General features: G+C 35.9%; 1 protein-coding gene, 1 non-coding gene and 1 pseudogene across 2 annotated transcripts; 2 read left to right on the forward strand and 1 right to left on the reverse strand.

Annotated features, from left to right (window-relative positions):
- The first annotated feature begins 1,536 nt into the window (after positions 1-1,536).
- LOC150057538 (olfactory receptor 2L13-like) lies at positions 1,537-2,519 on the forward strand (annotated as a pseudogene).
- A 7,050-nt stretch (positions 2,520-9,569) lies between these two features.
- Positions 9,570-9,674, forward strand: LOC150057539 (U6 spliceosomal RNA). Its single transcript, XR_016536962.1, has one exon. It is a non-coding gene; the product is annotated as a U6 spliceosomal RNA (small nuclear RNA).
- A 264-nt stretch (positions 9,675-9,938) lies between these two features.
- On the reverse strand, positions 9,939-10,889 carry LOC150057540 (olfactory receptor 2AJ1-like). The gene has a single exon (XM_090339738.1). It carries the CDS (start codon positions 10,887-10,889, stop codon positions 9,939-9,941), a length of 951 nt encoding a protein of 316 aa, XP_090195864.1.
- Between the last annotated feature and the right edge of the window lie 5,206 nt (positions 10,890-16,095).

The following is a 16,095-nucleotide window of genomic DNA, read 5'->3' on the forward strand; positions in this document are numbered from 1 at the left end:
GTGCCCAGGAATAGAGAAGTAATCAGGCATTTTAATGTTGTAAAACAGGTAAACAACTCTACTAATGTGCCCAGACCTCATTGTTTTATATAAAATTTCTACCTTTGCTTTGAAAAACCAGTGTGGCACCTAGCTCTTATTTGTACTAACTAGGGTCCTCCAAATGCTCCCATTCACAGTTCCTTTACACACAGACCATCTCTATGAGTTCTGAGAGCTAATCTTGCTTCCTGGTGCCTCATCTACCATGGAACAATTACACATCCTTATTAGGTCCTATGAAAATGTTCCCAGCACCTGAGCCTTCAAACACTTCACATTGCCATGTCTCCATGAACTGAAGAGGCTTTCTAGGCAGGGATATTCCCCTCATTCTTTATTTATTTGAAATGTATTCAGAATTTCCACATAGTGCTCACTGGAAAGCTCTGATCCAACTGTGTCCATGTCCTTTAATCCTCTCTCAACTCTTTTTCCTCATATTAGAGGCCTTGAATATCAGATGATGTGTTTACCTTTTGTTCTAATATCTGTGCTGTGCATATAACTTATACTTCAAGATGTAGATACTTTTATATTTACATAACCAAAGGCCATATGGATATACTAGCACTTTTATAGAGCAAAAATAAGGGAAATATCTGAAAGAATTAATATATTCTAAAAATCGTAGCATTGATTCATACTTGTTCATACTTGTATTAAGTATTTATGTTTTTGTAAAGAGTTTATTTCTTTTTTTTCCTTGCCAGTCCTGGGCTTGGGATCAGGGCTTGAGCACTGTCCTTGGACTTCTTCAAGGCTCGAGCTCTACCACTTGAGCCTCAGCACCACTTCCAGCTTTTTGCTATGTATGTGGGGTACCGAGGAATTGAACCCGGGTCTTCGTGCATGCTAGGCAAGCAGTGAAGAGTTTATTTCTTAAAGGTTATAAATAGGGGCCCGGGAATTTTGCCTAATGGTAGAGTGGTTGCCTAGCATTCACAAAGATCCAGGTTTGATTCCTTGGTACAACATATATAGAAAAATTGGAAAGTGGTGCTGTAGCTGAAGTGGTAGAGCTCCAGCATTGAGAAAGCCCAAAGAAAGTTCTCAGACCCTTAGCTCGAGCCTCGGACTGGCAAAAAAATATAATAACTAGCACAGGATGCCTGTGATCTATGCTTTTCTCTGAAACATTGGAAAAAGTGACATGTCTTTCCATAGATTATATCAATTGCTGTTAATGCTAATGAGTGTGCCTGGCCAGGAATGATGTCTGAGTTGCAATGCCTGAATTCCTCATCTAAAGTACATTTGATTGCTACCCATGTCATAAATAAGGAGAACACATCTCCTTCTTACTGAAATGGAGCCACGAAAAAAGGAGAAAAGGAACACTGAATTCAGAGAATAAAACCAAATCAACAACAAGCTACAATTTGAGAGGACAAGAAGTTTATTCTAACCAACCATTTCAATGCAAGTTACTTTTGGGTTCCTAACCTGTGTTAATCCTTTTTTTCCTTAATTCTTCTTTCAAAGGAGAACATTTTCATGGATAAATGGAATCAAACTTCCAATGGCTTTATTCTGTTGGGCTTGTTGCCTCCTAATGAAACTAGTCTACTTCTCCTGCTTCTTTTCAACTTCATGTTGTCTCTTACCTTAATTTGGAATTTAACATTGATCTCTCCTATTTATGTAGATCCCCGTCTCCACGGCCCCATAAACTAACTCCTCAGCCAGGTCTCCCTCACAAACCTGATGTATATCTGCATCACTGTCCCCAAGATGGCATTTAACTTCCTCTCAGGACAGAAAGGCATCTCCTTCCTGGGATGTGGAACACAAATGTTTTTTTTGTTGTTTCCAGGTTGGCAAGTTCTGAAGGCTTGTTCCTATCCTCCATGGCATATGACTGTTATATGACCATCTGCCACCCCCTCCACTACCCCACCCGCATGAGTAAAGGGATGTGTGTGAAGATGATCACAGGCTCTTGGCTGTTGTTTTTTTTTTTTTTTTAATTCCTTGGTACACATAATCTATGTCCTTCACATTCCTTACTGCACTTCTAAAGTCATTTCCTGTGCAATATCACAGCTATTTTGTCACTTGCTTGTGTGGATACTTCTATCTACGAGTTCATGTTTTATGTGAGCGCAATCCTGTTTCTCCTTTTTCCTTTCCTTGGTATCTCTGGTTCCTATGGACAGGTTATTTTTGCTGTTTTCTTCATGAGGTCAAAAGAGGGAAGAGGAAAGGCCTTCACTACATGTTCAACACATTTAACTGTGGAGACATTTTCTATGTGCCTTTTTCTCTACACATACCTTCTTCCCAAGAATCTTCGTTATTGTGAAGGAGATAAGATTCTACTTGTATTTTATACCATCCTCACTCCAATACTCACCCCCATAATCTATAGCCTAAGGAATAAGGAAGTTTTGGGGGACATGTCAAGTGTGCTAGGAAACCTTCCCAGGGCATTAAATCTTTATAAATCCAGGACTAGAGAAATGGATGTCAGAAGATGAGGAGACCATGCCTAGCTAGAGTTATTTAGCAAGCCCTTGTCATAAAGTAAAATAATGTGAGTTTGGGTGATCCTGTCTTCATAGTAAAAGCAACTCCTTTCACAATAGCATCAAAGAAAATAAAGTACCTAGGAATTAGCTTAACTAAGAATGTAAGAGACCTTTTTGATGAAAACTTTAAAACCCTGAAAAAGGAAATTAAAGCAGAACTAAGGAATGGAAAAACACTCCCATGCTCCTGGACTGGAAGAATCAACACTGTGAAAATGACAATCTTGCCAAGGGCTATCTACAAATTCAACACAATACCCATCAATATCCCAATGGCATTCTTTAAAGAAATAGAAGAGGCAATTCAAAATTTCATATGGAATAATAAAAGACCCCATATAGCAAAAACACTTCTTAGCAGAAAAAACAGTGCTGGAGGAATTTCAATTCCAAACTTTAGACTCTATTACAGGGCTATAATTATCAAAACTGCTTGGTACTGGCACAAGAACAGGCCTGAAGACCAATAGAATAGAATTGAGGGCCCAGATATTAAACCACAGAGCTATGGCCACCTAATCTTTGACAAGGGAGCCAAAAAAATAGAATGGAAGAAACACAGCCTCTTCAACAAGTTGTGCTGGCAGAACTGGTTAAGCACCTGCAGAAAACTGAAGCTGGATCCTTCTTCGTCAACGAGCACTAGAATTAACTCCAAATGGATCAAAGACCTGGAGGTAAAAGCTGACACACCGAAAACATTACAAGAAGGAATAGGAGATACACTAGGCCTCCTTGGCACAGGTCGAAACTTTCTCAATAAGGACCAAGAACCACAACAAATCAGAGAAAGGCTGGATAAGTGGGACTGCATTAAACTGCAGAGCTTTTGCATGGCAAAGGACATAGCTAGTAAATTAATTAGGAAGCCTACAGAGTGGGAGAAGATATTCACCAACCAAACAACGGACAAAGGCCTCATATCTAAAATATATCAACAACTCCAAAACTAACCTCCAAAGTAACAACCATCCCATTAAAAAATGGGCCAAAGACTTAAAGAGAGTCTTCTCTGAAGAAGAAACAAAAATAGCCTATAGACACATGAAGAAATGCTCAACATCTCTGGTCATAAAAGAAATGCAAATCAAAACAACTCTAAGATTCCACCTCACTCCAATTAAATGGCCAGGATCAGGAAAACAAATAATAACAGATGCGGGAGGGGATGTGGCCAGGAGGGATCACTACTACACTGTTGGTGGGAGTGCAAACTCATTCAACCATTATGGAAAGCAGTATGGCAGTGCCTCAAAAGGCTAAACATAGAACTCCCCTATGACCCAGCAATTCCACTACTTGTCATTTACCCAACCATCCAGAATCTAGGGCATACTAAATCCACTAGCACAATAATGTTCATTGCAGCATTATTCACCATAGCAAAGATATGGAACCAACCCAGATGTCCCTCAGTTGATGAGTGGATCAACAAGTTGTGGTATTTGTACACAATGGAATTCTATGCTGCTGTCAGAAAAAATGACATCGACCCATTTGTTAGGAAATGGAAAGACTTTGAAAAAATCATATTAAGTGAAGTAAGCCAGACTCAAAGTAACTTAGGCTCAATGGTTTCCCTCATTTGTCATAATCAATAGAAACCTTGGGCTCTACTAGCAGAGATCTGCAATAGAGCAAAACCTTGATACATAAGGCCATATAGTATGAAGCTAATTGAAAGGACCTCCAGGATATTGAAACAAAAGCCATATAACGAATGACTGTTGTCCTTAATGTACTATGTTATCTCTCATCTCCTTTTCTGTCCCTTGGGTATCTCATATTGTTACAGTATCTCACTTTGTTATCTGATATATTGAATTTATTTGTATTTGGTTATTTGAAATTTGACAGGGAAGGGGGGAAAACCAACACGGGGGGTGGGGTGGGGGGGAGGGTATTCGGTACCAAGACATGCGAAAGGGTATCTAACAGTATGTCTAGAAGAATTGTTTCCCTTGAATTTTTAAGAATGCAAATTGAAGAGATATAGGTACTTTTTTACAAATTTTTTATTTGATAAATGCTAATATAAATAAATAAGTGAATGTTCTGTTGAAATGTGAATAGTTTTGTCCATGTGCATTTTTTCATGCACACCTTTGGCAAATACATTAGACAAACAGCTTTGGAAAACACCTTGTGATTCTGTACCTAGCTGACATCATTCCACCAATGAGACAGAACAGCTAATAACATGGAATGCTAAGTCTAAGAAGTGGAGTGTTTTTTCTTGTTTCACCAAAACATATGTCTGAAGAAAACTTAAACCCGGAGTAACTCGGTATCCAATTATCACAGCTCTTGAAAACAGAATACTTTAAAAATTAAGCAAGTATACTAAACAAAGGTTATTCAGATTTTCCAATTCATTTTGGTACAGAGTATTTCATACTAAGAAGAAATGTGTTCTTCAAGACAGTAATAGAGTCATTAGTTAATTCTAGTGCCAATGAAATCAAGCACTAATATTAGAAACGTATCTTGTTTTCAGTTCTGGATTATGTAACTTGAAAGAGGAAAAAATTTACAGTGGAACTAACCCCAGCTGACAGTCCACTGAATTCATTAAAAGTTTTAAACACCAGACAAGCTCATATCATTTGCTAGAGATGTAACAGAATCTTATTGCTGATCACTAAAACCTAAATTAAATCTCACTCTGCTTTGAGCTAATACATGCTTCTTTTCCTACAAAAATTGCTGTCTGTCTTTACATTAGTCATCCTACTGAAATTAGAGAAGTCCTTTACTTTCATTTCTCAAATGTTTAAATATAGATTGCTTAGCAAAAACATTTTTCTGCCATTTTTGCATCAAATTAAAATAGGAAACACATTTCACATTTATTGTTTGAGGTTTTACAGAGAAAAGGCAGAAAAACAGGCTGCTATAATTTATCTGAAAAATCTTATATCATTAAGCCTTTCATATTACAATTTTCTACTAATTTATCCCCCTTCTACAAGTCCACTGAGATTAATACCTTAGTCCTTTCAATGGATTGCTGATCTGCAGGTGAACTCATTTTGAGCTTGGAGAAAACCAGCCACGACAATCTGTTGCACATCTATTTTACACAAATTAACTACCTACATATGTCCTCAATACTCCAGAACATAATTTTTCAGAACTATTAAGAATGTTTGGTAATGTTTATTGATACTCCATGATTGTAAACAGTGAACGCCAAGTGTTAAGGACAGGCAGTAATTCTTGTGACCTACCCAGCCTTATTTCTTCATCTTTGCCCATTTAATTTCCACAGCACATTATTGGTGACTATGAGTAAATTAAAGTATGCTATGATAACAATTTCTACATCTTCTAAATTAGTTAACTTCATTGAGAACATTTCATCTGGCTTTAACTTATATTCAGAAAAATTTTTTAAAAATGTCTGAGAAATAGTTGGCCCTCTGAGAACTATTTAAGATAGAAGAGTGCTAGAGGGGTAACACTAAACAAAATGTATTAATAGTACATATAAATGGATATGTTAATTTCAAAACTGTAAAATGATTTGAAGATAATAAAACAAATGAAAATAATAACTAGGAAAATGAAAATTATATGTTTTAATTTTAGAACTATAGAAAGTTAAGATCATATTATAGTTTTCCTTTTTATTTTATATTTATTTTCATTTTGATTGTACAGAGATGTGATATACAGAGACTTATAGTTATATCAGTCTGATATTGAGTACATTTCAAACCCTCCTTGCAGTTGAAATCATGTAACGGGGATGTTTTTTGAATATTTTATTGTAGATACTGTTTTAAATTTTCTTAGATTCATTTTTTTAATCTCTAATAATTGACTTCTGTTGTGATTCTCATGGAAGGGATTCTAAGCATGTAGTTGAAGCACAGTTTAGATTTCTTTCTTTATGATAAAACATCCATTGAATAAAATGATATTCCTATCTACTTTGTCTATACTGTTCATTTACTTGAAGTAGATGTTAGGCATTATGAAACCATCAATATTGTCTTTCTCCAATAACTTTGCTTCATAATTTAAGCATAGATTCCTGCTTCTGCTCTTCCTTCCATATGCTAAACATTCTTCCGTCTTATAAATTGCAACTTTTATTTCTTTTATATTTTTGTTTTCACACCTATCATTTACTTGCTATTTTACTTGGGGATATTGAAGGGGACTGATGTGAGGGTAAGGGTGTCTTTTGCCACATAACTAACTTAAGAGTTGTTTTCATTTATTTAATTATTTATGATTGGTTGATTGGTTGTGGAGTTTGAACTCAGGGCCTGAGTATTATTGTCCCTCACCTATTTTTTACTAGCAGTTAGGACTCTGTCACTTATGATTTTAGGTTGGTTAATTTGAGATAATGTCTCAGGGACTTTCCTGGCCAGCCTGGATTTGAATTTTGATCCTCAATAGCTAGGAATACAGTCTAGAGTCACACCCACCCATCTAAGGAATTCATTCTTAATGGGAACCCATTTGTAAAGAAACCACAAGTGGTGATATTCCTTCTCAAAATTTTAGACCAGTTGTTTATGATTGGAAACATAAAGAAAAATATTTTAATGTACTTTGGCCTTGAGTTTAAGTCAGAAATTCCATAAAAATATGAAGTATAAAACAACAGAATAATATATTCATGTGGATTAGAATAAGAGAATACTTCAACCTCCTCATCTACATTAAAAATATCATTTTGAGGCCAGGAGTTTGGCCGAGAAGTAGAGTGCTTGCCTAGCATGCAGGAAGACCAAGGCTTGATTTGTTGGTACCACATACATAGAAAAAAGCAGGAAGTGGTGCTCTGGCTCAAGTGGTAGAGCTCTAACCATGAAAAAAGTGCAAGGATAATGCTCAGGTACTGAGTTCAAGCCCTACAACATTCAAAAAAATTATCAGTTTGCTGTAAAAACAAAAACAAAAACAAACGGGGAAACAAAAAGCAAAAATCCGCTTTGTTCTATTCTTTGGGGTTCATTTGGAAATTCATTCTTTTATATGATCATATGTACATACACATTAGCCCTTGTGATCCTCTCTTATTTATATCCTCCTTTGGTCTCACTGTGGGAATATTCACTGTTCTGTTTAATTAATCATGTCCAAGTGTAATGACTTGTCTTTTACTATCCATTTGATTTACTTGTAGATTTACAGAGACTTTCCACTTATTATAAATGGGGGAATCTATGCAACCTATATTTCTTTAGACTTGGCTTACTATTCTTAATATATTTCCCAAAGGCCTTCCATTTCCTTAGAAATCCGGCAGTATCATTATTTCTGATTTCTCTATAGCAAAAAAAATAGCTGGCAAGATATTAGTGGTGATAGGTTGTTCAATCATTGCTTTCTTTGCATTTCCTAATTGTAGGGTCTCACAGGGAAATAATCTTCAGTATATTAAAAAAAAATTTTCTCAATTAAATCTCCTGAAACAGTGATTATTACCATCACATGAAATGCCCCATAAACCAGACATCTTTCTCATATTCTACCTACATAACTGATCACCATAAATTATGATCTGGTATACTACATAAGTGTTTATGGTGGGTTTAAGGTATCTATTCTACACAGGGTTCTTAAGTAAACAGAATTTGTATACATCCAGAAAGATCCCTAAAAGTTTATCATGCTCAGCATCTTGCAACCATTGGAATGTGGGAATGTGGCAGACAGGCTAACTCATGAACAATTGTAACAGAGACTCACTATTCTTAATGTATTTTCCCAAGGCCTTCCATTTCCTTAGAAATGGGGCAATATCATTATTTCTGATTTCTTTATAGCAAAAGACATAGCTGGCAAGATAAATGTAAACCCCAGAAAATGGGAGAAGATTTTTATTACCTATGCATCAGGCAAGGATTTCCTATCTAAAATATAATTACAACTCAAAAGTTAACCCCCAAAATAAATTCTCAAAAAACAATCACAATTATCTTGTTCCCCTCACTTGGTCGGTTTTCCTGAACTTTCATTGTGGTTTCCTAAGGAATTACTCTGCTTGTGGTCTCCCTTGAATCTACCATATTTCAGCTAATACAGTTTTTAGGCACTTATTAGGTGAGTAAGATTACAAAATAATGCAGAATCTCTTAGACATGGATGCAAGGGGCTGCTGTAAAGTGTCAGGTTACAGACATGATACCCAAGTCAAGGCTTGATCAAGGAAAATATCTCAGGCAAAATTTCTTTTTTTTAATTTTTTTATTTTATTTTTTATATATTTTTATTGTAATTAATAAAAGGGTTACATGATATTTGCCAGACAGAAGGTGCATTAATTCCCATACATTGATACCCTTTCACATGTCTTGGTACCCATTACCCTCCCCCCACCCACCACCCACTCCCCGTATTGGTTTTCCCCCCTTCCCTATCAAGTTTCAGATAACCAAATACAAATAATTTCAATATATCAGATAACAAAGTGAGATACTGTAACAATATTAGATACCCAAGGGACAGCAAAGGAGAAGAGGGATAACATAGTACATTAAGGACAACAGTCATTCGTTATATGGCTTTTGTTTCAATATACTGGAGGTCCTTTCAATTAGCTTCATACTATATGGCCTTATGTATCAAGGTTTTGCTCTATTGCAGATCTCTGCTAGTAGAGCCCAAGGTTTCCACTGATTATGACAAATGAGGGAAACCATTGAGCCTAAATAAAGGCAAAATTTCTTTTTAACTTTTCACACTAAATAAGCACTAGCTGTTGTTGATAATATTCACTTTATTAAATCTGAAGAGGATAAACACTAACATCAATGAAATCTAATTCAAGACACATTTATTTCCAGTTTTGGGGCTTCAGCTCAGGACTTAAACAATGTCCTTGGGCTTTCTCAAGGCTAGCACAGTACCACTTGAGCCACAGCACCACTTCTGGCTTTTTCTAAGTATGTGGCACTGCAGAATCAAATCTGGGTCTTCCTGCATGTTAGGAAAACACTCTTCCATTAGACCATGCTCCCAGCCAAAACACAGTTCTGGCTCATCCTCAGCAGCACATATGCAAATATTGGAATTACACAGAGATAAGCCTGGCTTTTGCAAAAGAATGGTGCACAAATTCAGTATGAATTCCATATTTTTATGCATATACACATAACCTTTTCCTAATCTTGGAAGGAGAGGATAGAAGTCATTGGTCATCTTAAACTTTGTACAGTGCAGGGGGTGATTTGAAGTAAAAGGAAAGAAGAATTTGTGGAGATACCTATTTAATTGATTGTTTCAAATCCGTCTTTCCAAAGAAAAAGACATATATGTTTTGTTGAAGGGAGTCAATGAGTGGTCCATAGGTTCATATAGAAAAAGAGGAAGCACAATATATACAATATATATGCCTTATTCTCTTTACTTTTTGTTCAGAAACTTACTTGGGAGCACATTTTTCACAGCAGCCAGAACATCTTTATTCCTGAAGCTGTAGATGATGGGGTTGAGTGTGGGTGTGAGGATGGTGTAGAAGACAGCCAGGAATTTATCCAGGCCTGGTGTGTGGTATGGCCTAGGTATCACATAGGTGAAAATAAATGGTCCATAGTACATTATGACCACAACCATGTGGAAAGAACATGTGGAAAGGGACTTTTTCTGTGCTTCTGAAGATTTCATTTGGAACACAGTGTGTAAAATTTGTATGTAAGACGCAGAGATCATGGAGAAAGGGATCACGAGGAAAATCATGGCACTGACATCAACTCCCCTTTCATAGCGAGACGTGTCTGCACAGGACAATTTCAGCAAGGCTGGGAATTCACAGAAATAGTGATCAATAACATGGGAATCACAGAATGGAAGGTGCATTACAATAATGGTTTGAACTATGGAGTGAAGGGTCCCAACTAGCCAGCACCCTGCAGCCATGAACCTGCTGACAGCATCCTTCATGAGCACTGGGTACCGCAGTGGGTGGCAGATGGCTGCATATCTGTCATAAGACATGGCAGCCAGGAGGAGACACTCACTACCCAGCAGGATGACAGACAGAAATAGCTGGAAGGTGCATCCCATAAAGGAAATAGTTCTGCTGCCAGACAGATAGTTAGCCATTATCTTGGGAATAATGTTGGAGATGTGCAAGATGTCCATGAAGGAGAGATGGCTGAGCAGGAAGTACATAGGGGTATGGAGTCGTGAGTCTCCTCGGATAAGGAGGATCATCAGTGTATTTTCTGTCACACTCATGATGGAGATGGCAAATACACATGAGACTAAAACTAGACTTGCTTGGGAAGATGAGAAAAGTCCCACAAGAATGAAGACATGACCAAAGTTGAAGGTGTGATTCTTATTTTCCATCATTATAACATCCTCTGTTATCTAAAAGCAATTAAAAAAGAAGCAAATATGTAACTAATAGAAGAGAGAAGAAGTCAGTGCATATCAGCATAGTAAAATAGAGTGAAAACAATGCATAGCATTCCATCAACATCTAAGACTTCTTTGTGACTTCATGGAGGGAATGTCCTTTACAAATCTGGAGAATTATGTGCTCAAATCAAGTGGCCATATCATTTCCTGTACTGATTGGCCAGTGCAGTTCCCCACTGTTTTATTGCTTTAGTTCATTCCATACTCTGTCCCAATCCTGACTTCTCTCAAATGGCCTCTTCTCAAGAAATATTTATCTGCACAAGCTTGTGTGGTCTCAATTTCTGCCTCAGTCTTTCAATTTCTTGGGCATCCACACTCAAGTTACTTTTGGTTTGCTCATGGTTGATTTTCTAGTAGATCAAATACTAACAATATTGATTGTTGCTGTTTCTAATAGAAAAATCCACCTTGATGCTTGGTGTTAGGGTTGCTCACTTGTGTAGACCAAGGCTTCCACTGTCACCAGTGTGTACTAGTGTGTTACCTGAATTTAAAGACTGAGCTGAGAAACTTGACAATTGTGGAGATAAACCTAAAGAGAATGACACACATTATTTCTAAAATCTTTCCAATGCAAGAAAAGTAAAAAACACAGATTCAACTGGCTTAATCTACATTTTTATTTGAAACACCTTTTATGTTAGCTTTAAGATTGAAATTTTGCTCATAAAGGATCACCAACCCTTCTTGAGAGAAGTTTTTACTTTTTACTACTTTACATTTCTGTGGATACATTGTATTATATGGATACAATACATATATCACAACCTCCTATCCTAGTATGAAGGATCTATCATTCAAATAATTAACAACATAGACACAAAGCAATCTTTCAAATATTGTGAAAAGAAAATACTTTGTAGTTTTTCAACACGGTATCTTATAATGTTCCTTTGAATATTGAAGGACACTGCAAAAACATAGCAGTCATACAATGAACATATACACAGGGAACAAATTCTGTCCATTATGCTCAGAGACAATGATCGTTATTATTGTCCTTTTTCTATATTAATATTTATATCTTAACTACAAAATAGAGCAATTGCTCTTATTTCTATATTTTTTGCCAGTCCAGGGCTTGGGCTCAGGGCCTGAGCATTGTCCCTGGATTTTCTCAAGGCTAGGGCTCTACCACTTGAGCCACAGCACCACTTCTAGCTTTTTGCTATGTATGTGGTACCAAGGAATCGAACCCGGGTCTTCGTGCATGCTAGGCAAGCACTCTACCACTAGGCCAAACCCCCGGCCATTATTCTATATTTTTAAAAATAGTCTTAAATTATTATATGTCAGAAAGGGTTGAGAGCTTTATACAGAATATAAACAGAAAGTTCTGGTGATGTGCAACTATGCAAAGTAAAATGTAACAAAATCTAAGGTGTCATAATTATTTTTTCTATTTACAGGTTGATAAAATTGTTACATGTTACTCTCTGAGAAAGTTTCTCTTACTGTGTAATGAGAAATATTTAACTTCACCAACAACAGGTACACACAGTTATTTGTGAGGGGGCAAATCAAAGTATGTCATGTAAAATCTGACAACTGACCTCACACATTCATATTGCACTAGCTTTACAGTGTCCTAATAAATTTATTTCACATATGCAGCTTGATGCAGCACAGTCCAAAAATTCATTCCATGAGTGGTGATGGGTTGTTCAATCATTGCTTTCTTTGCATTTCAGAAGTGTAGAGTCTCACAGTGAAATAATCTTCAGTATATATTTAAAAATTTTTTTCTCAATTAAATCTCCTAAAACAGTGATTATTACCATCACCTGTAATAGCCCATACAACACACATCTTTCTCATGTTTTACCTACAAAAGTGATCACCCTAAGACTGCTGTGTTGCATAGGTGTTTATGGTGAGTTTGAAGTATCTATCCTGCACAGGGTTCTTAAGTAAACAGAATTGGTATACACCCAGAAACATACCTAAAACTTGATCATGCTCAGCACCTTGCAGCCCTTGGAATGTGGGAGTGTGGCAAATAGGCTAACTCATGAACAATTGTAACACAGGAGTTAAGGAACTAAAACAATGAACTGTCTTCCTTTTATTTCCCTTCTCAGCACAGAGTGTGACATAGGTTCCTGCCATGTGTCTGTAATGGTCTCACTGTGACCAAACCCTAGGGATTCCAACAGAAAACTACAATTGGCAGCCCATTTCCCATGGATTATGAGCTACAACAGAGTGTCAGTCTGATAAAATCAGCCTTAGCACTTATGAACAATTGAACACGTTATTTCTGTTTGTTCAAAGTAAAATACATTGTACATAATTGAGATTCCAACCTATGAACAATTAAAAGTGTTATTTCTGTTTGTTAAAAACAAACAAAATTGGGTATAATTGAGATTCAACCATAATTTATGAGATGGATATAGATATTTTAATGGGTCTCACAGTAAGACAAATTAAAATGTCTGTACATGCTTTTGATAAATTTTTGATAAGGTAAACTATTGTATTCTATTTCGAAAACAATGTATTATATAGTCCAGATACATGAGCATTTTTCTATGCTGCTATCATCAAGAATATTTTATCTCCTGTGATATATATGTACATATATAACACCTATATATTCCAGAATAAGTATATATACATATATTATATTCTAATATGCATGAGGATATGTATGCATTATATACATTTGTTCCTACTTCTTTACATTTTTCTGTCAGTTCTTTCAACATTTCTTAAAAAACTGAATTCTCTAAATACGTCCTTCTCTCAGTATGTAATTGAGGTGACAACAATGCTTAGTTCTGGAGAAGCTGCTAAGAACAAACATTCATCCAGTTTATCTAGGCTTAATTGTTAGGTGGGATGGTAGTTTATACTTACAATGAAATCAAGTTTGCAACAAGTTGTGTACATATATCTTTTTCCCAGAGGAATGCATAAAAGGGACAATTATGTGAACTTCATTCCAAAACTAATTATTTTAATTATGTATGTATACAATTAATATTTGAAATTGCAAGAAAATTTATATAGTTATTTTTGTGTTGTGTATTTATTTATGAAATACTTAAAGTATAAAAAAGTATCATAGCTGTCAATATTCTAATCAATATAAAATTGTTTTATATTTTATTAATATAAAGGAAAAATGAAAACCAAAAAGCCTTGCCTGGAAGTTTTATACCCCACAGCTACTTGGTAGGCAGATTTATGTAGTCATACATAAATTTCTTATTCCTGGTCTGATGTGTCTGCCTATGAAAACTTCAAAACTATATGAATTTTGCAGAATGAAAAATTGTATATGAAACTAAAGAGTGGATTCAAAGATAAAATCTATTGTTGGTAGTAAGAATGACTTTATTAAAACCATTTAATATAACTACTCGTTGTACCTAGAAGACTTACACAGCATAATGCCTTATTGCAGCTGGGAGTTAAAGGTAAAGGCTTCCATTGTTTTTCAGTTTACACAGATTTCAGTTGAGGACTTTATAAGTTTTCTTACACTGAGAATATGGCTCTCACTGCACTGCTGATATGAAATATTTTACTTTTGAGTACATGAATGTGAGTAAATGTAACAAGTAAATAAATACTTTTTACCAGTAGGCATTATCATAGGAAAAATGATTATATAAACAAGCACAGACTATTCCCAGTGGAAATGATGCACTTTGTAGATAGATAAATCAAGCATATATTTATTTCAAATGTAATTTAGCTTTGTTCAACATGATTTCCTTTAGGCAATGCACATATATCAAAATCTAGACATAGAAAAGAAAATCCAAAGGTTTCTGGTTTTATTTCTGGGATAGTTAATGTGTTTCAACAGACAAACAAATGCTACATTTTGAAGAAATATTTTATAGTGTTTTAACATATGATATACTTTATTGAATGTTTTGCTCATTTAACAGTGTGGAACATGGTGAGGATTTGGTTCTCATGGTAATCCTAACTATTGAGAAATCTGAAATTTAGAAGACCTTTTTTGAAAGTCAAGTCACCCCAAAACCAATCTCCAAAGAAAAAACCATCCCATTGAAAGATGGGCCAAAGACTTGAAGAGAGTCTTCTCTGAAGAAGAAACAAAAATGGCCTATAGACATATGAAGAAATGTTCAACATCTCTGGTCATAAAAGAAATGCAAATCAAAACAACTCTTAAGATTCCACCTCACCCCAGTTAGAATGGCCAGGATCAAGAAAACTAGTAACAACAGATATTGGAGGGGATGTGGCCAGGAAGGATCACTACTACACTGCTGGTAGGAGTGCAAACTCGTTCAACCACTATGGAAAGCAGTATGGCAGTTCCTCAAAAGACTAAACATAGAGCTCCCCTATGATCCAGGAATTCCACTACATGGCATTTACCCAATTGTCTAGAAACAAGGACAGACTAAATCCACTAGCACAACAATGTTCATTGCAGCACTATTTGCCATAGCAAAGATATGGAACCAACCTAGATGTCCCTCAGTTGATGAGTGGATCAACAAGATGTGGTATTTGTACACAATGGAATTCTATGCTGCTCTCAGAAAGAATGACATTGCCCCATTTGTTAGGAAATGGAAAGACTTAGAAAAAATACATATTAAGTGAAGTAAGCCAGACTCAAAGAAACATAGGCTCAATGGTTTCCCTCATTTGTCATAATCAGTAGAAACCTGGGTCTCTCCTAGCAGAGATTTGCAATAGAGCAAAACCTAGATACATAAGGCCACATAGTATGACGCTAAATGAAAGGACATCTAGGATATAGAAACAAAAGCCATATAATGAGTGACTGTTGTCCTTAATGTACTATGTTATCTCTCATCTCTTTTGCTGTCTCTTGATTATCTCATATTGTTACAGTATCTTACTTTGTTATCTGATATATTGGATATATTTGCATTTGGTTATTTGAAATAGGATAGGGAAGGGGGGAAAACAAATGAGGGGTGGGGCAGGGGGGAGGAAAATGGGGACCAAGACATGAGACAGAGTATCAATGTATGTGAATTAATGTACCTGAAGACTGCATTTCCAACTCATGAGCATAATGCTAGAGAGAGTCATGGAAAAAGAAAATTAAAGTAATATTGAGATTCAACCTCACCCCAGTTAGAATGGCCATTACCAAAAGTCTAATAATACT

Source organism: Megascapheus bottae, chromosome 10 (genome assembly GCF_031878675.1).
Source record: "Megascapheus bottae isolate mThoBot1 chromosome 10, mThoBot2.hap1, whole genome shotgun sequence".
Taxonomy (NCBI): Eukaryota; Metazoa; Chordata; class Mammalia; order Rodentia; family Geomyidae; genus Megascapheus; species Megascapheus bottae.

What these genes read in the sequence shown, in the direction of transcription:
- LOC150057540 (XM_090339738.1), bottom strand. Translation starts at nt 10,889, where the DNA reads ATGATGGAAAATAAGAATCACACCTTCAACTTTGGTCATGTCTTCATT.